This window comes from Lathyrus oleraceus, chromosome 4, assembly GCF_024323335.1.
Source record: "Lathyrus oleraceus cultivar Zhongwan6 chromosome 4, CAAS_Psat_ZW6_1.0, whole genome shotgun sequence".
Classification (NCBI taxonomy): Eukaryota; Viridiplantae; Streptophyta; class Magnoliopsida; order Fabales; family Fabaceae; genus Lathyrus; species Lathyrus oleraceus.
This window is the reverse complement of record NC_066582.1, coordinates 231002417-231029363: the sequence shown is the minus strand read 5'-3', so window position 1 is coordinate 231029363 and position 26947 is coordinate 231002417. Positions and strand designations below refer to the sequence as shown.

The 26947-nt window shown below is 35.0% G+C and overlaps 2 protein-coding genes across 2 annotated transcripts; one reads left to right on the top strand and one right to left on the bottom strand.

Moving 5' to 3' along the window:
* The first annotated feature begins 7103 nt into the window (after positions 1 to 7103).
* Positions 7104 to 8954, top strand: LOC127074754 (anthocyanidin 3-O-glucosyltransferase 5). The gene has a single exon (XM_051016100.1). The coding sequence runs from the start codon at positions 7224 to 7226 to the stop codon at positions 8754 to 8756; it is 1533 nt and encodes a 510-aa protein (XP_050872057.1). The 5' UTR covers positions 7104 to 7223; the 3' UTR covers positions 8757 to 8954.
* Positions 8955 to 14061: 5107 nt separating this feature from the next.
* On the bottom strand, positions 14062 to 25115 carry LOC127136812 (GDSL esterase/lipase At4g28780). Its single transcript, XM_051063332.1, has 8 exons — positions 25091 to 25115; positions 17497 to 17517; positions 17184 to 17365; positions 15480 to 15855; positions 15142 to 15287; positions 14724 to 14954; positions 14374 to 14620; positions 14062 to 14285 (listed from the first exon to the last, which is right to left on the bottom strand). The coding sequence occupies exons 1-8, from the start codon at positions 25113 to 25115 to the stop codon at positions 14062 to 14064; spliced, it is 1452 nt and encodes a 483-aa protein (XP_050919289.1).
* Between the last annotated feature and the right edge of the window lie 1832 nt (positions 25116 to 26947).

Below are 26947 nucleotides of genomic sequence, written 5' to 3'. Positions count from 1 at the left end.
ACTCCATACTTCAGAGTTCCCTTGATATACCTCAGAATCCTGACAGCAGCTTGATAATGGGACCACTTAGGTTTACTCATGAACCTACTAACCATCCCAACTGAATAGCAAATATCAGGTCTGGTATTGCACAAATACCTCAGAGAACCAACCAACTGTTTGAAGGTTGTAGCGTCCACATCCTTTCCATCAGAGTCAGAATCCAGTTTCTGATTTGTATCAGAAGGTGTGACAGCAATCTTACAATTCTTCAGATTAAATCTCTTCAGAAGTTCTAATTCATACTTGAGCTGATGCAAAATAATACCTTTCTCAGAGTATCTGAACTCCATCCATAGAAAGTATGTCATTTTGCCTAGATCAGTCATTTCGAATTCATTCATCAGAACTTTCTTGAACTTGGCTATCTCCTGTTCAGAACTTCCAGTCAGCAGTATATCATCAACATATAAACATACCAGAGTCATATTTCCTTCAGAAGTATGCTGAACATAGACACCGTACTCCATCTCACATTTCTGAAAGCCTTGCTTCTTGAAAAATGAATCAATCTTCTGATTCCAAGCTCTGGGCGCTTGTTTCAATCCATATAGAGCTTTGTATAATCTGTACACCATCCCTTCCTGATTCTTTTTCACAAATCCAGGAGGTTGTGACACGTAAACTTCTTCTTCTAATGGACCGTTCAGAAATGCAGATTTTACATCTAAATGCATCAGAGGCCAATTCCTGTTAGCAGCTATTGCAATCACCATTCTGATTGTTTCATGTCTTGCTACAGGTGCAAACACTTCAGAGTAATCCAGCCCAGGTTTCTGTAGAAATCCTCTGGCTACCAACCTTGCTTTATGTTTGCCAATTGAACCATCTGGCTTTAACTTCTGCTTGAAAACCCATCTGACGCTGATGGCTTTCTTGTCTTTTGGAAGTTCTGTCAGCTTCCAAGTCTTGTTTCTCTCTATAGCATCAAGTTCTTCTTTCATGGCCTTCAGCCAGAGCTTCTGCTTAAGAGCCTCTTCTATACTTATGGGTTCAGAGTCTACTAACATGGCACACTGAATAACTTCTCCTTCAGAGTATACTTCAGTGTCTTGCAGCATGTCAAATTTTGCATATCTTCTGGGGATGTTTCTGATTCTTTGTGGTCTCTGAACTTGTTCAGAGTCTTGAGCTTCAGATGGTTGACTTCCTCCAGAGCTTTGATCATCTTCAGGGTCTGGCATATTTCCAGAGTCTGAATTGCCACCAGAATCTGGATTACCATCAGAGTCTGGGTCATCAGAGTCACCTTCATCTTCCGAGTCTTCTCCAGAATCAGAATCACTATCAGAATCAGAATCAACGACAGAGTTTACTCCAACTTCAGAAATTCTTAACTCTGACCTCTCTTCAGAATTTCTAACATCAGAATCAGATTGAGACTTATCCCAATTCCAAACTTCTGATTCCTTCACAATCACATCTCTGCTGAATTCAATTTTATTGGTTTCTGGACAATAGAGCTTGTATGCACCTGTACTGTGGTACCCTATCAGAATCATCATTTTGCTTCTATCATCCAGCTTCTGTCTTCTGGCTTCTGGAACATGTTTATAGCAAACAGAACCAAACACCTTCAGATGACTAACACTTTGCTTATCTCCAGTCCACTTCTGTATTGGAACTATTTCCTTCAACTTCTTCGTAGGACATCAGTTGAGTACATACGTTGCAGTGGCAACAACTTCTCCCCAGAGCTTCTGAGGAAGTTTCTTCTCCTTTAGCATGCTTCTCACCATATCAAGCAAAGTGCGGTTTCTTCTTTCAGCAAGACCATTGTGTTGAGGGGTATAAGGAGCAATAACCTCATGCTCAATTCCATTCTCCTCACAGAACTTCTGGAACTCTTTGGAGTTATACTCACCTCCACCGTCAGTTCTAAGAATCTTCAACTTCTGACCACTCTGATTCTCAACCTTCATTCTGAACTTCTTGAATTCATCAAACACCTCGTGTTTAAACTTAATAAGGGATACCCATGCCATTCTTGTGAATTCATCAACAAATAACACAAAGTATTTATTCCCTCCAATCGATGCTACTGGAAATGGACCACACACATCAGAATGTACAACTCCCAAGGCATGTTTTGCTCTTGGAGCAGTTTCTGACGCAAATGGCAATCGTGGTTGTTTTCCTTCCATGCAAACTTTGCATGACTTTTCAGGCTTCTTAATTGCAGGAATTCCACATACCAACTTCTTTGAATTCAGATGTTTTAAGCTTCTGAAATTCAAATGACCAAATCTTCTGTGCCACAGCTCACTCTCCTTCTCAGCACTTGTTGCACTAAGACATTCTGAGTCTGCAGTTCTGACATTCACCTTGAATGTTCTATTCCTTCCCTGTTCTGACTCCATAATCAACTTCTGATTGCAGTCATACAGCTTCAGAAGATTGTCCTTCATGGTAACTGAAAAACCTTTCTCAATTAATTGTCCCACACTCATCAGATTGCTTCTGATGCCAGGTACATACCACACGTTTTGAATCAATGTTGTTTTCCCATTGTTCAGAATCACTCTGACATTTCCCATACCTTCTGCATTAAGATATTTGTCATCAGCACATCTGATCTTTGTCCTCTTTTCAGAGTCAAAGTCAACCAGCCATTTCTTGTTTCCAGTAAGATGATTTGAACAGCCAGTGTCCATATACCACCAGTCTATCAGATCCATATCATCAGATTCAGAGGCCATCAATAGCACAGATTCGTCATCAGAACTTCTGGCTATATTTACTTCTTCTGATTTTCTCTCCTTGTTTGACCAACAGTCTCAAGCAAAGTGACCAAACTTCTTACAACAGTAACATTGGATCTTCTTCTTGTCATACTTCTCTTTTCCCTTCTGAGCATTCTTTTGTCTATCAGAGGTTGAGCTTTCTGACTTCTGACCACCATCAGATCTTCTCCTGGCTTCTGACTGCTTCTGATACCTCCTATCAGAAGTTGCTTTCAGAGCCTGCTGCTCTACTTCCCTTTCAGAAGTTCTCTCAGTCAAACGCAACTCTTGCGCTTCTAGACTGCTCTACAGCTCTTCAATTCTCATGGTGCTCAGATCTTTGGAATGTTCTATTGCTACCACAATGTAATCAAATTGAGAGGTAAGGGATCTCAATACCTTCTCCATGATTGTTTCTTCAGAAAGAGTTTCTCCACACGCTTTCATCTCATTAGTGATCAGAATCACTCTGGAGATGTATTCAGAAACTTTCTCATTATTCTTCATGTTGAGATTCTCATATTGCTTTCTCAAGGACTGAAGCTTCACCTTCTTCACTGATGCGTCACCACCATAACATCTAACCAGTGTGTCCCACGCAGCCTTTGCTGTCGTTGAATCTGCAATCTTCTCAAACACATTTACATTAACACATTGATGAATGAAGAACAATGCTTTCTGATCCTTCTTCCTTACTTCCTTCTGCGCGTTTTTCTGTTCATCCGTCGCATCTGCTGCTACCGGAACATAACCATCAGTGACAAGATCTAGAACATCTTGAGCACCGAACAGTACACGCATTTGGATCATCCAACGATTCCAGTTTTTACCGTCAAATACTGGAAGTTTGGTGTTCATGTTGCCGTTTCCGTTCATCTTTCTACCTTGCACAGTATACTCAGATTTCTCACAGTGTTTCCTAACCCACAGAATTAAAATTCTGATCAGATTTTGTTCAAGATTCAACACGAATCTAAGAATCAAAATCAAACACACAAGACCTCACGTTCACTCGTGTTTCCCGTGTTTCCCAATGAATCTGAACCGGAGCTCTAGATACCAATTGTTGGTGCAAAGGTAGAATGAATGATGAACGGAAATATTCTATTAAGAGAATGACGGCTACAAAACATGATAAAAGTTACAATGATTGTCACCCTATTTATAAGCTAAAACTAGGGTTACTAGAATAGGATAAAATACTAAAATACCCTCTAACAAACTTAGGGGCTAAGAAAATAGTACAACTAATAAATATGAATTACTTCTAATAGAGTCAAGTGTAAATTTTGATCCGAATCAAATGAAGTGGAGGTGACCCATATCCGTCTGATTTGAATCAGGTGCAACTTGTCATTCGAGTCACACAACTGCCTGATTTGAATCAAGTTAAAATAGTGATTCGAGTCAGAGAAATTGATTTTTTTTTTATTTTTCGATGTTCAATTTTATTTGAGTCAGGATATGTACATGTTTTGAGTCATGCACACAAAATCTCTTTTTTTTTAATGATTTTCAAATACTTTGAGATTTTGCTTTCAACCTAACTTGAATAAACAAAGCATATGGTTCTTGTTCCACTAACTCAACCAATTGACTAAAAGCATCATGATCAAACTCAAATATAACAATTGAATTATGCATTCTAAAAAACAACGAATCAATACAAACTTGACTCAGAGATGTGCATTCATGAAGGAAACTCAATAAATAATAATAAACGAAATAAAAGCGATCAGATAAACAACAAAATCGTATTGGGATTCTACCTCTGAATGTATTAGGAACATACAACTTCAATATTCATAATTAACTGTGCCATTTAATTAATCATATGTGTTATAAAACTTCCGCTAAATGCTGCTTTCGCCTATTAATTGTACATATGTTTATAAAACTCTTATTTTCGAAGAAAAATATTTTTAGGAGAATGGAAGGATAGTTAGATGTAAAATGTAGATATGAGTTTGTTTTAATCAAAGTATCTAAATTAGAATTAATATAATGCAAATGTAAGTTGTTTGTTAGATCTTGATAACGATATTTCAACAAAGATGTTATTTGTTTACTTGTGATAGTACATATTTTGTTTATTAACCCAATTTCATTTGTTTATTAATAGTTCGTGAGAGAGAGAGAAGTCTATATCTCCACCTTTAAAAACCTAATTTTATTTGTTTATTAACATTTTGTGTGGTTAAGATTTAACTGAAAAAACTTTACAAAGGAGACAATTCACACCCCTATATTTCCTTTAACCTAGGTCAATAGCCCGATTTAAGGCAAAAACCATATGTACCTAATGCTAATTGAGATATTCTGATATTTTTAAATTTTATTTAATTATTTATCAGTTAAACCATTTTATTAATAATATTACAGAGATTATTAAAAGAACTATTTTTCTTTATCACATAATATGATTGTCTATACAAACGAATGAGGTCTACCCAAAAAAAAATTATACTTGTATGAGTTAAATTTGTGTCATATTTTCTATAAATCATTTCTTATTTTCTCTAGTTTTTAGTGTTATTTATAATTTATATAAAATATAATTATTTTTTAATTCTTTTTGTTGCTTTTTATTAGAACCAATTTTTAAAGTTATAATAATGTTTTTAAATTATGTAAGACGAATCTCTTAGCACTACCTAAAATAAGTCGACAATGTGTTGGTTGATTTCTCTAATTCAATATTAAAAAGAAATTGTCAGATTGTCTTTTGGAAGAATAATGAAACTACCATGCATTATTCAATTGAACAAAGATATATTTCTCTAAAAAATCACTAAGAATTGGCGATATTTTTCTATACATCCGTTTTGTTTTGGATTTTTTTTTAAAAATGATTCTTATAATATTTTATATTTTGATATAATTTTTTTAAATTTTTTCTCTCTCTTTATTTTATAACAATTTGAATAAAACAGCTTAAAACTTTAAGGGTATTTTGGAATTACCCAAAATTTAAAATATATGACCAAAAAGTAGATATGAAATACGATTTTCACAAACATAATATATATAATTTTTTGTGTCTTTTTCTATGAACTAGTAGAGCTTTTCTTTCTCACGTAATTGTCAGTTTTCAGGCACTTTGGCTGGGGCTCTCTTCTTCTATAGTCAAAGTAGTAAGAGACGTAGTTGTGCAATATTTGTCCTTTTTGCCATTTTCTTTTATATCTATCAATTAGAAAGAAGTGGTCATTTCATATTAATATACTATAATTTCCATTCTCTAAACAAAACAAAACAAAAAGTATTATTATTACCAATGAACAATTATATTAAGAGTGAGAATTAAATGTGTTTTGTTTTTATTCCCTATTTTAATCTCTAAATCTACATTATTAAATGGAAATTGTGATTTTATTTAAATTATTTCACTTTTTTTAAAGCAATGTCAGTCTTGCTTAACAATTAATTTTCATGTTATTAAAATGTATATCATTAATCAAAATTTAATATAATTAATATCAAAGTTATTCATTTGTTCAATTCATTTTTGTTAACCATATAAGATCTATAAATAAAGTCCAATAACAACCTAGAAGAGAAAAATATATGATATATCTTAATCTCTAACTAGGACACACAATTATGTCCGCCTTCAATTTTGTTTTTATTGATTTTAATCAAACCACAATTCATACAAAGTGTTGAATCACAACTGATGATTTCAACCTTTATATTATATAAAGATCATATTGCATCATTTTAAATATCCAATTCATTTTCATTTTTAAATTATTTTTCAAATCAAAAATTTATTTCACCGCATTAAGACTAAATTATCTTATTTCAGTGTACATTTTTAATTTCTTAACATATTAGTATTGTTTTATGCGAATTAAAATTGTCTTATTTTACTCGAGAATCAATGTTAAAGATAATTTAAGAGTTCTGACTCCCCAACAAAATAATAATATGTGGCATAAACTTGAGGTGGATTGAAGTAATATTTATAGTATTAACTTAATTAGTTTTAAGATTAGCATATATCATAATAAATACATATGTAAGGAAAACCTTAGTCATACTTGACACTTTTAAGTAAATTAAAAAAAATATATATATAAATAGAAGAATAATAATTTTGTTAAATCATCTTTATCAATTATTATTATATTTGAATTATCATTAATATAAAATTAAAAAATAATAAATCAAGAATATTAGTTAAAAAATATAATAAAAAATATAAAAATTAAAATTATATTATAAATTAAAGTGATAAATATTTTAGAATAAATAATTTTTTTAAATGCCATATTTATTGTAAATGTTATAAATGATATTGGATTACAGATGACCAATATCGTGAAATTACTAAAGCTAAATATCTTATCATTTGTTCATATATAGGATTACAGATGATCATCATACAAATAAAATTAAAAAAAGCATAGCTTATATATTCTCCAATAATAACTTGGTTTCCTTAACTCTAGATTCATCATGGATTTGCATAAGCCAGCACACCTGGTTCTACTGTCCAGCCCAGGTTTAGGGCATCTCATCCCCATGATCGAACTAGGCAAACGCTTCCTCATCCACCACAAGTTCAAACTCACAATCCTCGCCATCACTTCCCAAACCTCTCACACTGAATCCCAAATCCTCCGATCAGCCACCAATCCCTCCCTCTACACCATCATCCAAATCCCATCACCCAACATTTCCTCCCTCCTCCCACCCTCCGCCGCAGTCGCCACCCGCATCTACCTAACAATGCGCCACTCCCTACCTTCCATCAAATCCACCCTCACAAACTTACCCATCCCTCCTTCTTCCCTCATCGTCGACATATTCGGAACAGAAGCTTTAACCTTAGCACAACAACTCAACATTCCTAAATTCGTCTACGTAGCTTCCCATGCATGGTTTCTTTCCCTCTGGGTGTATTCTCCCGTTTTGGACAAACAAATCCAAGGCCAATACACTGACCAGAAAGAACCGTTCAAGATCCCGGGTTGTAAACCGGTTCGACCCGAGGATTTAGTTGATCCAATGCTGGACCGGAACGACTTGCAGCATAAAGAGTATCTAGTCTCTGCGAATAACCTCTCCAAAAGCGACGCCGTTTTAGTCAACACGTGGGACGATCTTCAACATAGAGATCTCAAAGCGCTAAATGGGGAGTTATCAGGTGTGATGAAGGTTCCTGTATTTGCTGTTGGACCACTGGTCAGACAAACCGAGTCAGAAACGGGTCAAGATACCGAGTTAATAATTCAATGGCTTAATAAACAACCGAAGGAATCTGTAATTTACGTTTCCTTTGGAAGCGGTGGAACGGTGTCGTATGAGCAAATTAAGGAAATAGCTTTTGGTTTGGAGTTAAGTAAACAGAGATTCGTTTGGGTGGTGCGCGCGCCCACGGCAGAATCTGCGGACGCGGCGTTTTTCACCACTGGATCAAATAACGTGCTTGATGATGAGTTTGATGAGATAAGGAAGCATTTTCCTGAGGGGTTTGTGGAGAGGATTAAGAATGTGGGTTTGTTAGTAAATGAGTGGGCCCCACAAGTAACCGTTTTGAAACATCCTTCTATTGGTGGTTTTGTTTCGCACTGTGGTTGGGGTTCTGTGCTTGAGAGTTTAACGAACGGCGTGCCTATGGTTGCTTGGCCGCTTTACGCGGAGCAGAAGATGAATGCCACGTTGCTGGCGGAGGAGCTTGGTGTGGCGGTGAAGACTACGGTGTCACCGGCGAAGTATGTGGTGGGGAGAGAGGAGATAGCGCGGTTGGTGACTAATTTGGTGGGACAAAATGGGAAAAGCAACAACCCTATGAGGGATAAAGTGAGAGAGATTAAGGTGAGTGCAGATAAATCTTTGTGTCAGGGTGGCTCTTCTTACACTGCAATGTCTAAAGTGGCAAAAGTAATTGAGAGAGGAGAATTAATTGCGATTAAGAAAAACGTGGAGACAAACGAGGGGATGAATATTGACGGAAAAAATATAGCATATTATGGGTCATATAACTAAATAATATTAGAACATGTTTAATTATTGTCAAAATAAATAAATAAATAAAAGAGCAAGTGTAATTTGTATGTCTTTTGTCATAAGAGTGTAATTTGTAACTAATATGTATGGTTAATGTGTGAAGTTTAATTGTGGTTAAAAATACACGTTGGAGACTTTTATAAAGGGATTTAATTGATATGTTCTAAGTTAATCATAGATCTTACATGTTGTTTTTTATTTTAATCATCAATATAGTAGTGCAAACGAATCATTATGATAGATTAATATTGTAATTTTTTTTATCAGTACTACAAGACTTAGAGAATCGAAAGCCCAATCACGACACAAGGTAGTGTCTGCCGCATAATATAATGGACTTCTTTTTCCAAAAGAATGGGTAATCATTCATACGAACACCTCATAACCGTCCAGATCAATCTGATATTCAACTGCATATCACGCCTCGCCACACACATTCAATTGCCACCCCATTCTCCTATTTAAAGAGAAAATCGTGTTATTTCACAAGTACTTAAATAATTTCTCATTCAAACTTCGTCTCCCACTCTCTTACTAACTTGAGCGTTGGGGTACTGACCTTGCACACATCTCCCTCACCACCGCATCGGAAGCTCTGAACCACCGCAACAAACTCTGAATTCATACTCCCTGATCAATTCCAGTTCCAGCATGGAATATTGTCGTTGTCTGTGGGAATCTTGGTTTGCAGGGAGCCAACGACATGTTGAACAACTTCTATCAAATGGTGCAGCAGCAAAACTCCTAGGCCTTCGTGGAGAGGCTAACTCAAATTGAAGATAGTTTACACAACAATAATCAGAAGAAAAAAAAATATGTACAAGAGGCGACTTCTCATAAAATCCTCATTCCTGAACCAATAACGGATCTAGAAGACGTCCAAAAGTCATTAAGTCGCCGACGATTTAGGCATCGTACTCCTTACCATGATCTAGAAGAATGAAGAGGTAGCAAAACACCTACTGAAATTCTTCGTTCTCAGAAAATGGAGAAGGAAGAGGATGACGCTTTAGTTCTGACTCGGAAGATAAATCCACTATCCACCCGCATCCTAGATAGTAGGATCCCGAAATCACTTGAGAAGACGTCGAAGCTCCAGAGTCACGACAGGAATAGGGATCCATATGAACATGTTGACATGTCGATGACCGTTGGGATTTCTATCATGTCATCAGCGTCATACAGTACAAACTTTTTACACTATCCCTTACTGGATCAGTCATTGCCTAGTACAAATCATTCCTAGATGGGAGTATATACTCTTGGTCCGACATGTGCAAAGCTTTCATTACCCATTTAACTGCCAGGAAGAGACAACCAACTACCTTGATCGTGCTTACCAAAATCACGCAGGGTAAGAAAGAAACAATATATGGATATATTGACCGCTTCCTTAAAGTAGTTATGGTTGTAGGAGGCTTAGACGAAATCCTGAAATATCCATTTCGAGAAAAATTAGTGAAGTTCGGGTACACAGATAACAGATGTCGTATACGATGTCACGACACCAGGATCATGACGTGTCACACCAGAAATAAGTACCTAGATAACAGATGTAGTATACAATGTCACGACACCAGGAGCAGGACATGTCACACCAGAAATAATTACAGTGTTATAGTAAATAGCAGGAAGTAAATAACACAAGTCAATTGTTAACCCAGTTCGGTCAAAGTCACCTACATCTGGGGGCATCCAAGCGAGGAAGGAAATTCACTATAATAATATTAGTTTGAAGATCTAAAATCCTCTTGGCTTTGCAAACTTCTCACCTAATCGCTACCCTTGGAATTTTTATCTAAGACTCTCCTATATATGATACCCTTCTCACTTCCCTTCAATCACACAACAATGATAGCAACTTCTAACAATAAATAGAAGACACACTTCCAATAAAACAAAATCCATTCTTGCTTAAAGTCTCATGAGTGATTCACAATTGCAACTTAAAAACTCAGTCTAATTCAAGCATCTAAGTGATACAAGAATGACTCACAAGTAACAATGAACAAACTAAACCCTAACAAAGACTATCACATACACAACTTAGTTATTTTCTTAGGTTTATAATCGTCCTTTAAATAGCCCCAGAATAGCATGGGCTTTGGGCTAAAAAATCAGCAGATCCAAATCAAATCAAATCAAATCAGATCAAATCAAATATGATGTCTCCTTAAATGTTTTAACATCCATTCTGCAAAATCTTCTGCAAAATCAAATCAAATACGATGTCTCCTTAAATGTTTTGACATCCGTTCAGCATAATCTTTTGCAGAATCAAATCAAATCAAATCTAATGTTTCCTTAAATATTTTGACACCCATTCTTAGGAAAAATTGCTTTAAGCTTCTAAAAGAAGCACTTTGAACTGCATAATGCGTGAATCAAATTATCAAAGAATCTTCACTAATCTCACACAAAAAAAAACTTCCAAGAATGTAAAACCACAGCACACCACGATGTCGTACAAGCATGTCAAGACATCTTGCTATTTCACTTATTTTAACAAAATGTTGCCAATCACAATACAAGCAACCTAACAATCTCCCCCTTTGGAAAATTTTAGGCTAACACAACCTTTACAAAACAAATCTTGTAAAAACCAATAAACTCAAGAGAACTTCTTCAAAGAAAAAGCACAATAAACAAACTTGAAACTTCTCCAGGATACATCAGAGGCATGTGCAGCAGAACAAGATAAAACCAGTCTCACTGAGAATGTCACATCAGAGAGAAATAAACTCTTACAACACAAAGTTTTTGCAGAGAAAAATAAATTCTCGCAGACAGGATGTCAAGAAATCAGGTATGACATCAAGCATCTCATAATCACGACAGTATCAAAACATCATGCTCCCCCTAAACATCAGAGCAGAGGCAAGAACTATTTCTCCTATATTAGTACTCCCCCTCAAGGGGAAAATGCATAACTATGCATAGGCAAAAGAGAGCAAAATACCAAATAACCACACCACACCACTACTTCCCCTTTTTAGTCAAAAAATTGACAAACAACCACAGAAGTAGCAGAGAAAATTGAAAATAGAGGTAGCAAAGCATACGAAATATTATGTTACAGACCAAAAGCACTAAAAGCGCTCAAATATGCAGGGCATAACCCACAAAACAAATATATAAGCAATAATCAAAACATATCAAATGTCAAAACTGACATATGTTTCTTCATCAGTAGCAGCATCAACAATTATTCCATCCTTTGAGGTTGAGTTGACAGTTTTCTTACCAAATGTCATGACAATGTTTGAGACATGTGTCCCTGTAAACAACCTATAATGCAAGGATAATGGAGATTCCCTCTTACTTGTTGCATCAGAACTGATCAAGATCCCAGGGTGCTGACTCAAAATTATTCGACAAATTAGAGAGGGAAAAGCAATATGCATTTTCAGAACATATTTCACACTCAACCTGCTAGCTGATAGCTTGCCCTTTCTTGGCCATTGTGACACCTGTTTGATAGTGATTTCTTTGCAAACAGTGTTATCAGTTACTTCTACTTCAGTCTGCTCATCCCCACAGCTTCCCATAAACTTGTTAATCACCTCGGGAGAAAACTCCACATCTACCTCTCAGACACATCTTTTTGTACTCCTTACTCTTTTTATTGTCACAATCCGTAGGAATGCTCACAATGAACTCCTTTACTAGCATTTCATAACACTTATCAAACCCATTAACACTCTTCATTAATCATGCATTCTCAATAAGACTTACTACCTCCTTACATTCAAGGGCTTCCTTCCCAAATTATCTTTCCAAAGCCAACCTCCTTTGTTACACAAACTTCCATTTTTCAACATTCTCAACAAAGTGAAAAGATATTGTTTTCAATGAGATCTTCAGGCACATTAGTAGGGACCTTTTTTCCAATAACTTTCTTTAGAGGCATGATGTCTTGAACATTCTGTTCGACATCATACTCATAGTCACTTGAAGGTGTTTCCTTTCTTTTCTTAGTAGGAGCCACAACTTTTCTCCAACCTTTAGCAGGTCCAACATCAACACTTTTCTTGAAAGCCTTAGATGACTTGCTAGCAGATGCCACATCCTTCCATATTTTATTCCTTAATATTTTAGCAATAGTCGAAGCCAATCTCTTTTCAATAGGTAAAATATAAATTGTATTTAATTTAAAAATAATAAAAAAAATGAAGGAGTTTGAATTTTAAGTGTCCCCTCGATCGGTTTGATAACCGTGGTAAAAACGTCGTCATAGTATATATTATTTACAGGAATGTCTCCTAAAAGGTGATCGTGAGATGCTCTTTTTCCATTTCCTCGAGTGGATCTACTTGTGCCTCTATTAGTGCTTGAGGTTCGTCTTTCGGGGGATGGATGAAAAGTGTTTCGGCTGTAGGAGGAGGCAATGTTGATTTTCTGGGTCAGATGAGAAAGCGATGAGTCCCTCCTCCTTGTGAGAGTTTCTTCTCACAATTTTACTAGCCATAGATTGTGGGTGGGTGGAGTTATATGCTGCTCATTTTCCCTCATTTTCCCTAATTTTTAATTTCTGACATTTGAGTAAGTGATTTAAACGTTATCATTTATTCCCACAACCTCAAATTTCCTTTATACTATTAAGGAAGTCTTTTCTAGATAATAAATATGATCAGGTATAGGCATCCTCAAGCTTTGAAGATCTTCTGTGTCTGGTTGTTATGAATAGAAGCGTTTTCAAATTATTTATCATTTTTTTTTCTTATTTTTGTGTTCACTAGGATATAAAAAAAGTGTCTATATTATCTCTCATTTCGATTATACCATAATACATTTACTTATAAAATTGTTTGGCCGGTTCTTTATGATATATATATGAAGTCTTTCTCATTGTCTGTATGATAGGGTCAGAAGGGCAAGTTGATTAAAAAAATGTACTTAACATTCTCATGCCAAAAACTATCATATTATAAGGGATTGGCAAACACATATACAGCTAAAAGAAAAAACATTATAATGTCCTTATTTTGTTTATTATATTATTTGCGAAAATATATAATTGAAAAAATCATATCAATCTATTAAAAAATTAAATCACAAAGGACATGTTTTTCTTTCACAAAGAAAATAAAATTGAAAAAATATATATAATACGAGCACAATGATAAATCTTATATTGTGATTACATCCAGACAAATATGAGGCATTTTTATCTCATCGATCTGCATTTCATTTTATGCATAATGATTAACAAGGTGCCTGGTTTATTTCCCTCTTATTTTAAGTAATTAGATATTATTAATTATCTCTTGAAAATCATCTTAAATCAACAATTTAGCTGACTAAAATTTTTTGGTAACACAAACTCTTTCCCACCTGTAAATAGAGTCTCAGCTGCCAACTCAGAAGCTTTCTCAGTTGGATGAAACCAATCCCAAAACAAATAATCATCACGGTTAGGGCAAAGATTTGCATTGAAGGCTTTCACACATGGACCCTCTCCATTAAACTTCCCAATTCCACAACATGCTGATTTTGTATCATTCAGCCCTATAATATGTTAAACAAAATATTAATAATTAAAACAAAATTTAATAGTTTAATTGAATTATTAGTATTGTATATAATATATGCTTACCAAATGTAGATGGAGTGTTTAATAAGGCTGTGGTCATTGCAAAAGTGTTTGCAAGAGAGTACTCAAAATCTTCAAACTCCAAACTCAGTTTTTGCAAAACAGCTTGAGTTGCTGAGTAGAATGCAATAGCAAAATCATTCAATGGCTTCACACAGTTTCCTCCATTGGAAGAGGTTACTGCAGGACAACACCCTATAGGTGGAACACTTAGGATACCAAACTTTCTAGCTCCTAATTCATATAGATTCTGCAATGATCATTGATCACATGTAGTTAAATAGTGAAATCAAAATCATGAATTTTTTTTACATTGAATGATAAAAAATTGTAGTAAAAGTTATGTGATGTACCCTTATATGAGAGAAATAGTTGAGTTGTAGAATAGAGAAATATTCTTCTACGCCAAAATGAATGTCACTTTTGTTACTTGCGAAATCGAAGAGGTCATTGCTTCCGGTACTGATCAGAAACACAGCCTTTGAAACAAAATTAGAAGCTTTTGATTCTCCCAATAGTTTGTTTATACTTTCACGGACCACTGCAAATTGTTGAACTTGCTTTTCAAGGAAAACCACTTCTTGCTGCAAATAGGAGATTCACATTTTATCTAATTGTTTAGTTAACCACTACATGTGACAGTGTAGATTTGATGCATATACTGGCATGTGTTGGATACTCACACGACTTTATTTAGAAGTGTCGATGCTATAGAAGTACATAAGTTCCTAGCAAAAATAATGCGGATCATATAAATGATAATAAAATTACCCATTGTTTGTGTCCTGTTTGCCTAAGAATTCCAGATCCAGCAGAAGCAAAATTTGCACCCCTCAAAATGTTGAGCTTGGAACTATATTGAGATTTATCCAAAGCCAAAAATGGTGGTGGACTCTTCTGATAACCAAATTGTTTAGCTATAATATTTCCATAGAAAAAACATGAGTAAATTATTAAATCAATAAAACCACATAAATATGTGTACAATATTGTCTAGAAAGCCTAACTCAGGTTTGAATCGAGAACCTCAGAATTGTGTGAGTTTCTAGTGATTATTGTTACGTCGTTTTAGATTAAAAAATGTGTACGGGTAAAATTAATGTGTTTACCAATTTGGTCAGCAGTGTTAAGGCCATTGCTAAACCTTCCTGTTGGAATCGAAAAAGGAAAATCAACCCCATAATAAGGGACATTGGCTTTTGCAGTTGAGTTGATAAAGTTATTGGTTCCAACATCAAAAGTTGAGTCACCAAATATGAACAATGTTCGCACAGCCTTAACCTCATTAGCTACGTGCATGTCAAGCATAGCAAAAGAGAAGAGAACAAAGAAAAAGACTGAACCATAGTTATATGCAAATGATGCCATTTTCTGTGGCTTATTGTGTGAGAATTTCACACAGAACTTATGCTTCAATCTCTTAGTCTTAATGCTAAGAACGTCGTTGCATGTGTTTATATAAACATTTATGCGCATAAAAAGTAACTAAAAATGCGCATAAGAGTATAGAAAGAAAGGTATCAAGAATATGGCCGACCATTGGCCTTGAAATAATCAGCAAGAACTGATGAAAGCGTAATGTTATATGAGTGTGTATGGTAACGCCACTTTCCTACGTCTATACCTGTTTGTTTCATTTATTTCAATTACGGATATTTCTTATAATAATTGTTCATATATTATATATGTTTCGCACTTTGTTTATTTGGTGAAGAATTGTACGTTAATCATGCAAATAATTCAGCTGCGACACAGGCTCAATGCCAAAATTTGGTAGATTGTGAATTCTTTTTAAAATATTTTAAAATATTTGACTTGAGTTGCATACTTATTTAAAAAGGTCTTTCAATTACTTTCTTGTATTAGAAAAAAGAAAAGAAAAAACATTAGACGCATAAATATATAAATTTCGTATATTTATTTTCGACCTCAAATCATCTTCACTTATATACACAGACCTATACCAATTAGTAAAGGAAACTAAATCAAGATAAATTCTGCAATATTTACTGCTGGTTCTAATATTAAGTAACGCAAGTTTTAATTTTTATTGTAAAATTAGAAAACAGTGTTGTAGATATATTTGTAAAGAATACGTCGCCTAAACCCAACATCCATATAGAATGTGGCTCGTCCTAAAATATAACATGGACGATGACGTGTACATGACATATATCAATTTTGGTCACGATTCTTTAAGAAGTAGGCGGTCAACAACTTCCATAATCAAAGTGGTATGGATATCACTCCTCACGAGTCTCCTAAATCCAAATCCATAAGCCTCTATAAATACCTCAATTTCAAGATTGAGAATGATATATTCTAAATACACCATAAAACACTCCAAAAATACAGAGCTTCTCACCTCACGTGAGCATGTTCTCTCCACATGAAAACACCTTCAAATCAATAGCTCTCAATATCTTGAGTTTGTTAGTGTGTGAGGCATTTTTAGTGAGGAGAGAAAGAATGAGAGAGAATGAAAATAAGGATTGTATTATTGAATTATGATTATGTTACAAAGTTGAATTACAAAATATCTATTTATATACAATTAAGTGACTTGACTACTAAGTAATAAATATAACAAACCCTAAACCCTAATTAACTTTGGACTTGGGTCACACACAACTTGAATTATATTACATATATCTCAACATACCCCCTATAATCCAAGTTGTCCAACAAACGCTAATTATAATCCATCTAAACTATTCCTAATTTCTATCTCAAATTCAGGAATTTGTCGATTTTCAATCCTTTGGTGAAAATGCCGGTCAAATATGATTCACTTCAAATTCACCTCGATCTACCTTCTCCATAAGAAAATGAAATATCGCCTCAGTATGCTTACTCCTTCCATGCAGACCTGGATTCTTCGCAAGATTTATGGTTGACTTGTTGTCGATCTGCACCACCAGAGATTTTTTCACTTCGAACTCAATCTCTTCCAGCACATATCTGATCCAGATTGCTTGACACGTAACATATAATCCTACTATATATTCAATCTCACACGATGACAATACCACCACAGATTACTTTCTCGAACACCATGAGATTAGGGCACCAAATACTTGAAAGAAATAACAAGTTGTGCTTCTTCGATCTTCCTTATCTCCACACCAATCAACATCTGAATAGCAAGTAACCACAACTTATTTGCTTTCATAGTCTCGTCGAAATAGAATTCCATGGTTTAGCGATCATTTTAAGTGTCTCATGATTCTTCTTGCAGCCTTCATGTGTGACACCCTCGGTTAACTTATGTATCTGCTAACTAATTCGACTAAAAAACCTATATCAACTCGACTGTTGCACACATATCTTAGAGATCTGACAATTTTTTTGAACAAAGTTGCATAGAATTTGTCTTCATATCCATGTTTCTCAAACTTCAAATTTAGTTCGACAGGTGAAGATGCAGAAGTCGAATAAAATGCTTCAAATTTGACTTACTTTCTTTGATGCTGCATCATACCTTGCTTCGACATCTGAAATTCCATGCCTAGAAAATAAGACAAGTTTCTCATATCCAACATTTCTAATTCCTTCTTCATTAACTCTTTGAACTTCGACAAGTTCTCTAATCTATTTCCAATTTCCAGCAAGTCATTGATATATAAGCAGTTGATCGTTATATCTTGTGCCATAACCTGTGCATAAAAACCATACTCAAACCTGTATTTGACGAAGCCCAATTCGAATAAGCATGAGTCAATCTTCTTGTTCCATGCCCTAGGTGCCTACTTAAGGACATTGAGCGGTTTGTGCAACTTATACACTTTCCTTGCTTCTTAATGTATCACAAGTCCAGGAGGTTGTGTGACATAGACTTCTACGTCTAAGAGACCATTCAAAAATGTTGATTTCAAATCTAAGTGAAATATCGACCAGCCTTGCTTGCATGCCAAGACTACAACCAACTGTCAGTCTACAATCTTGGGACAGGTTTACATACTTCAGAGTAGTCAAGTCCTTCTCTCCGAAGAAAGCCTTGAGCTACCAATCTCATTTTATGTCTTTCTATCGAGCCATCAACATTGTGTTTCAGCTTGAACATCCACTTCACTTTGATAGATTTTGTATGTGTCGGCTGTCGCGCCTAAAAAATACAGATTTGACACTGAACTTTATTTATTCCAAAGAAAAGGGGAGTATCGGTAAAACACTTTAAAAGAAAAAGAAGATGGTCTTCACAACCAAATTCGGGTTCGAGAGTCAATTATGCAAGGGGAAGGTATTAGTACCCCGCACATCCGTTGTAATTAACGGGAACCGTTTTGATTGTTTTGCGCGGATGATTGTTATTATCTAAAGGTTACTTGTGATTGATTTTAATTAAAGGGAAAATAAGTTTTTAGTTAATGTGCTCGCAAAGATTTTGAAATCCTCTGCCCACATATTCCCATAGTGCAATGAGAAAATCAGAGTCCCGTAGTTAATGGGATAGAAGATAAGTATTTGTTGATTGTTTTTATTGAATGATGTTAACGTTCTCGTTCTAGCAGTAATGTTACTTGTATACTTGCGCGTGGGAGACTTAAGCGTTGTTTGCATGTATTGCGGAAGAACGAAAATAACATGTCTTTTATGAAAAAAATTGGAATGCTCGAAGGCAAAAATATTGAATTTAGTTGGTTGTGATTGATTTTAAGTGGGAGACAAGTATCGGTCCACAAGGTAGGTACGTCTGGAAATCCAAGTACTCGGGAGTTGAAAGGACAATTGCATCCTGACCTCTCTTTGTCATCCAAAAAGTTTTTGTTTATGAAATGTTTTGGCGAGTTTAATCGTTGGTACTTAAAGGGAGAGAAACATCTAACCACAAGTTAAGTACGACCAATAATCATAATACTCGGGAGCTGAAAGGACAAGTGCATCCGGACCTCTATTTTTCATCCCATGAGGACCAAATTAAACTCGTTTATTTTTAAGTGTTTTGAATGGAAGACAAGTATTGAGATCTTCATCAGAGGCTTTACTGCTAAATAAATCAAATCGATATTTCTCTTGTTTATATAAAGCAACATATAAGACAATATTTTCAAGATAAATTGAAGGAGGGACTTAGAAGATGGGTGAAAAATGAAAGGGAATGGATGAAGGTCAGTGAAAATGATGGGGAGGGGATGAAGTATATATAAAAAACCTTAAACAATGCAGTAGCCACTGCATATGGCGCATGCTTATAAAGGATGCATGCATGCGCCACATGCATTGACGCATCCAATAAGCATTTTCCAGTATGCATGACGCATATGTATTAAAAAATAAACGCATGCGCCATTCAGAGTGACTACTACTCTTGCCAGCGAATTATTTTTGTTTGAAAAATAATTAATTTAATATTTTATTTAAAATTATAATTATTGTAAAAAATTAATTGAAAAACATGATTATTTAAATAAAAAAATCCCACATCACTTCAATCCAACAACTTTAGTGTTTTTATTAAAGTTTTTTTTGTTGGTTCATATATAAAGTGATAATAATTATTCAAAATTCATATGAAATTTTAAATATTAGAGTTTAAACTCGGGTGATGGTGTACCGAAGAACGTTATTGACTATTCATTTTTATATTTAAGAGAATATATATTATTATTGTTGAATTATGATTTGTGGACTTTAAACACTCATTTCTATTTCTTTTTAGCAAAGGTGTATGTTTGTTTAAATACTATATAATCCAAATCCCATATCGGATAGTAGAAAGAAAATATAATTTAAGTATTAATATAAATAAAGATATTTAATTTTACTTTTCTACGACAATAACAAAATATAGTTTTTTAGGTGTCTTGGGGATTTAGGTAGTTGTTTATTAAGAAAGAATTTTTTATTTTTCAGTTCAAAAGTAGTTTGTTGGAAGAGTTTCATATTTTTCGATTTAAAAATATTTTGTTGAGATAGTTTTCTATTTCTCCGTTCAAAAATAGTTTGTTCAGATGGTTTAAAATTTTTCCGTTTAAAAATTGTAGTTGAAAGAGGGTTTACGATTTTTTCGTCTAAAAATTATAATTGAGAGAGGGTTTATAATTTTCCGTTCAAAAATTGTAATTGAGAAAAGGTTTTCAATTTTTCTGTTTAAAAATTGCAGTTTTGAGGGTTTGTAATTTTCTCCTTAAAAATTGCAGTTTAATGAAAGATGTTCTGCTTAAGGGGCGGGCATAATGGATAGAGAAATAAGTGTGAGTTGGGTTAAGAAAGAAATGTGAGTTCTAAGTCTCGTAGAGAAATACGTGTGAGTTGGGTTGAGAAATAAGTGTGAGTTGGGTTGAGAAAGAAATGTGAGTTTTAAGTCTCGCAGACTCACACATTTATCATTTTAAGATTTTTGATGAATATGTACTGTCTCTCATTTTTGTGGGTGAATTTTTTACTTTTAAATGAATGTTTGATCCAATATAAAAATTTATCCCTCATGATGATCCATTAATATATCGATGAAATGCAATATATATATATATATATATATATATATATATATATATATATATATATATATATATATATATATATATATATATATATATATATATATATTTGCAAATTCATTTGAGTTCCAAAACATATGTAAGTTTTTAATTTGAAAAATAAAAGTGAAAATGCATTCTCCTCTTTTTTTTAAATTAAAATACCAATTGGATTAAATGCGAGCTAAAGCTCAACCATTAAATTCAATGTCTTTTCGCATATTATCATTGAATTAATAATTAATATGGTATTGAAGCTATTTATAAGGATGCGTCGTGGTGAGCTATTGCAAAAAAATTTGGTGGACCTCCAACACTGATTTTTTTTTAAATAACCAACTTTTTCAAAAATGATTCCAAAATAACAATTTTTTCAAAAAAAATTATAAAATAACCACATTTAAAAGAGGATGCGCCAGATGAACTGGCACATCCCTTATACATCAAGAGGAGGTGCCCAAGGCATTGGCGCCTGCATTGATAGCCTCATGAGGAGGCGCGAATGCCCTTGACGCCTGCATTGGGCCTCATGAGGAGGCGCCAATGCCTCTGGCGCCTGCATGGTGCATGTGGTGTATGCGCTAATTCATCTGGCGCCTGCATGGTGTATGTGGTGTATGCGTCAATTCATCTGGCACATACACTCTTATATTTTTTTAATTTTTTTATTTATCAAATAAAAAAAAATAATGTAAAGAAAAAAATTATTCATGATATAATAAATGTTACATTGGATTGTCAAAAATTTAATGACCGGCCTGATTGAAACGTTCCCATATTCGACATCCAAGTGCGTTAGTTTGTCTCTGAGGTCTCCCACGATTTTCCTGAGGTGTTTTGAGTCTTTGTGTGCTGACCTGATCGAATGATGGTTGATGTGAAGGTCCGGCAGAAGTTCCAGCGGTATTTGACAGATGTGTTATCATTTGTTCCCAATATCCGGAGGGGCTCTGGCCAACGACGCTTCCGTAATGGAGTTCGGTGCCCATACCATCATAGTTAGGTCAACGAGGTTGGGTGGATTATGGACGGTATAGTTGCCCAAATTGAGACATTGAAACGTTTTGAAAACAAAGCAATGGTTCATGGGGCGTACTATAGTTAAACAATGATTGTGTGTTTTGGTGATGGAATGTTTAAGTGGTCATTGGTGATGGGCTAAGATAAAGTGACCCATATGAATCATCTGGGTTATAGACGGTTGTGGTTGAAGAGTATGGTTGTTGGTGGTAGAGTTTGATTCTTGGTTTTGTGGTTGGGTGGGTGGCATGAATGGATTGCGACGTTGGGTGGTTGGTTGTTGGGTGGATGGCATGAACGGGTTGCGAGGTTGGGTGTTTGGTTGTTGTGTGTATGTGGTAGGTTGATGTTGTGAGGTTGGTTGTTCGTTTTGAGTGACATTGGTGTTGGAAGGGGAATTGTTGTGGGGCGTACGATGACGAAGCTAGTTAACGTGGATCCGTCAAATACCGCGGTTCAGACACAAATTGTTGAGTTGTTACTGACCTAAACCACGCCATATATTGTTGAGTTGGTCTTGCACCATGGATGACTGGTTCGTTTAAGATGTATTGTCGTTGATTCCTCCATTGACGAGACATCTCTTTTGCAAAATCTCTTCAGTATGAATAATCCTATTGGGCATCAACTCTTTTTTGATGTCAATTCCCCAAACACGTGGGAGGTTCTGGAATCTGTTGTTGCATGCCGAACTGCAGTTTGACCCAGTCACTCTGGTGCATTTCCACAGTAGTGAACTGTTGGTGTAAGCCCTAGAGGCCAATACTTTTGATACTTGTATCAAATTATTTATTTATAATAAAAAGCTTTTTCTTTATTATGTTTGTCTAATAAAGTCCCTAGAATAGATAGTCCGTTTAATGTATCAAGTGTGACTTAATCATGAGATCACATTAAACATAAGGACACTATTCTTAAAGTATCCATAGTCGAGCTTTATTGTGAAGTAGGATAACATTAAATCATTAAGACTATTATGTATATAGACTGATGATCACATCTCATGGATCATGGATAAGGAGTTATCAAGTCTTAGACATAGGTATGAGTATTAAGAGTAATATTTATATTGGATTGACCCGCTATGAGAATACTATATAGAATGTTATGCAAAGTGTCATAAGTTATTCTCATGGTGATAATGATGTATACCACCCTTCGACCTGAAACCACTATGGACCCTAGATGTAGAGTCGAGTGCCTTATTGCTGATCAAACGTTGTCTGTAACTGGATGACCATAAAGATAGTTGATGGGTACTTCACGAAGCATGCTAAGGGACATGAGTGACCTAGATGGAATTTTCTCATCCTGCGTAACAGGATAAATGTCTATGGGCCCAATATTGAACTGGACAAGGATGACACGGTCTATGCCTTGTGTTCAATATAGACATAAGGGCAAAAAGGTAATTGTACATATAAGTATTATCACAAAAGGATTTGTCAGATCACGTGACATTTTCGTGTCTTGGGTAGTAGTGATGTGTTGCTAGATACCGCTCACTGTTTATTATGTTAAATACGTGATTTAATATAATTCCCAATGCCGCGAAAACCTACAGGGTCACACACAAAAGGACGAATTGATGAGAGATAAAGTAACTAAGGAATACCGTAATGTACGGTGCCCTTAAGTGAATTGTAGAACATCGTAAGGTACGGCGTACTTAAGTAGAATACGAAATATGGTAAGGTACCACGCGCTTAAGTGATTTTGGCATATTATAAGATTTGGGCCACATACACTTGAGTGGGCTTTTTAGCTTGCAGCCCACACAAGTGGTTCTATAAATAGAACCCTTGTGTAGAAGCATTTGTGCAGTTGCAATTTCGTTTTTCTCTCTCTCTCTCTCTCTCTCTCTCTCTCTCTCTCACTCAAAGCCTTCATTCGTAGCAGCTAGCACTGAGATTGAAGGAATCTATTCGTGTGGACTGAGTAGAGACGTTGTCATCGTTCAACATTCGTGATCGCTTCGTAGATCTGCATCAAAGGTTACAATCACCACAAGAGGTAACGATTCTATCACTGATCATGCCCATTCGTAAGGATCATTAAAGGAGAAATTTTAAATTCCACTGCGTTTTGGATCGCCCTTCTCCTTCATGAACCGGATAATCGGTGTCTTTGTTGTCCAAACTGCAACATCGTCATAGTTCACATCATGATCAAGACCCAGGTATGGCCTCCAGATAAACTGTAAAATAATACAAAACGATTAGATGATAAATAATTTAATAAGTATTTTTGAATTAAAATATAATTGTGTAGGAGTATTACATCGTCAGGTCCAATGTGGTCCAATAGATTGCGATAGACTACAATAGCGTGTTTCAGACACCTATTGTAGTTCATCCCCCTTACTGACCACCTTAGATCAAAAAAATTGAAAAATATTATTTATAGTTAATTGTAATATAAAATATAATTAATTAAATAGTAAAGTGTTACACTTAGTTTGTTGCAAACGGGAACATGAATGAGTTCTCGTTTATCGGGGCGAGTGACGAAATTCTTGACCAACCCCATGCTTGTAGCAAATACGCACATGAAAAAAACGTACAAGTATTCTCTTTTGCAGTTTTACACATTGCACTATATTGATGGGCCAACACAGTTGAACCCCAACTATATGTGCTTACCTTATTAGTGTTGCGTAACAACGGTAAATACATAATATTTACTGAATTATATGTACTTTATGGAAATAAAAAATTACCAAATAAAATCATAATATAACACCGAGTTTTAATTATTTTTTCGTACTCGGATGATTCTTCGGACAATATTATCAAGGGGACCATCTGGCACAACGAAGTTATGCGAAGGAAGAAAAAGGGTCGCCGAAACAGCACCCGGATTCGAACCGAAATGGATACGGCGAACAAAATGGTTAGATTATGTAGTTCATGCCGTCAGCCAAGTCACAATCGTACTAATTGTCCTAGTGTTGGAACGAGCACAACCAGATAAATTCAAATGTACCTCTGTTGCAATATATGAAAAACTAAATTGATTTAATATTATAAGTTTGTGAGCAAATATCATTACATAAACAACAACACAAACAATTAAAACAACTACAATACAATAACTAGGCGATTACAACCATCAAAACAATTTTGAACATGTAATGCATCATCCTACGAACGTCTCGGTCAATCTTAATATCCATTCATTCACGCACTTCTCCATTTTGGTTGAACGTGGACATAAGCCATTGTATTCTTCTAATCCTTTCACCATCTAACCAACCGTCCAACGTCTGATTAAGACGTTTAAACGAATCTGTACTCTAGAGACGAATCTTTATCGGAGACGCAACGACGGAAAATATTACATCAATATTTCGCTTGTGAATGTATTCAGACATGGTTAAAACATAAAAACTTGAAGGAGAGTTAAGTTGAATGAAAGAAAATATGGTAGTAGGAGAAGATTTTGTGTGAAAAATATTGCATCCAATGCGAGGTATTTATAGAGAGGAGGTATATAATGCATGCGCCAAAAGGCTAAGCGCCCAACAAGGCAACACACATGCAGGTGCCAGATGTAACAACCAAATTTTAGTAATTATTTCTTATATTATTATTATTATATTTTATTTTATTTATTTAGAGTGTTAATTAATTAATTGGTTGTTAGGTAGTATAATAATCAATTATATTAATTAATTTGGTGTGCTAATTAAATATTTAGTTGATATGGGATATAATTGAATAATTGATTATATTAATTAACTTGGTGTGTATATTGTGTTGGTTTAATTTATTTGAATTAAATAGAGATATTATAATACTAGGTATTATTGGGCCTAATAATTAAATTAGAGGTATCATTCTTTAAGCCCAAATATAATACTAGTATATAAGAGGTGAGGAGAGTGAGGAGTAGGATTATTTTGATCATTTGACGGCAATAGAGAAAGAGAAGAGGAAAAGTAAGGAGAAGAGGGAAAGAACAAGAGAGGAGCTAGGGTTTCCAGAGAATTGAAGAGGTAAGGGGGAGAATCCTTATTATTATGGGTTAGTATGATTGGGTCAATGGGTAGAAGTATGTTTAGGTTAAAATCCCTAATTTTGTATGGTTGTTTGAAATTGTTAGGTTTCGATGAGTATTCTTGATTTGTGGTGATTTTATTGTGTTAAAACTGCAAATTAACGTTATATACTTAGAGTATTGTATGAGTTATAATTTTCTGAACGTTTGACTTTTTAAGGAATCGAAATCGGAGGTCCGAAAGTCCTCCAACGATGAAAAACGCAGAAAATTCTGCATTCTGTTTTATGCTAACCGGTTACCCTCCGAGCCGTAACCGGTTACTTGCTTAAAAATCTGCGCAGGAAATTGATTATGTTTTATGTTAACCGGTTACCCACAAAGCGTTAACCGGTTACTTGCTTCTCTTTTGTGTTAACCGGTTACCCACCGAGCGTTAACCAGTTACCACTGTTGAAAAATGAAAAATTGAGATTTTAAAAGTTGTATTCATGTTGAAGTGAAATCTAAGTGTGTGTATTTGATAATTAGTTTATATATGTGAATAGTATATTGTTATGAATGTGTATATGTACCATTGGTGGATAATTCATAGAGTTGAATTATGGTGATATGTGGAATGTTAAGATGGTAGAGATAATATTAATTGCATATGTTGTTGGTATTGTACATTCATTCATGGCATGGTCGGCTTCATGGTGGAAGCGGTGAAACTGTGGGTTCACATGGTGATAGACGTTGATCCTTGAATGGAAATAGGCGTAGCAGACGTTGATCCTTAATTGGAAATAGACGTAGTGGCTTGGATTCTAGATATTGAATTGGAAAGCGGTGAAACTGTGGGTTCACATAGACGTTGATCTTTAATTGGAAATAGGCGTAGCAGACGTTGATCCTTAATTGGAAATAGACATAGTGGCTTCGATTCTAGATATTGAATCGGAAAGCGGTGAAACGTTGGGTTCACATTGCGGTACCACATGCATAGAGTCACATGTCTTACAATGAGTCACATTAGAGTTATGTGATAATGGAGTGTATGCATTGTTGTGATTGTGATGTGTGTATGAGATATGGTC

Excerpts from the sequence above, each read along its gene's own strand:
- LOC127074754 (XM_051016100.1), top strand. The coding sequence starts at position 7,224 with ATGGATTTGCATAAGCCAGCACACCTGGTTCTACTGTCCAGCCCAGGT.
- LOC127136812 (XM_051063332.1), bottom strand. The coding sequence starts at position 25,115 with ATGGTGAAAGGATTAGAAGAATACA. Across the intron at positions 15,856-17,183 it reads TTCATTTTCTTATGGAGAAG|TTACTTTTTATGCGCATAAA; the intron begins GTAGATCGAGGT and ends GCGCATTTTTAG. Across the intron at positions 15,288-15,479 it reads TAACACTGCTGACCAAATTG|CTAAACAATTTGGTTATCAG; the intron begins GTAAACACATTA and ends GAAATATTATAG.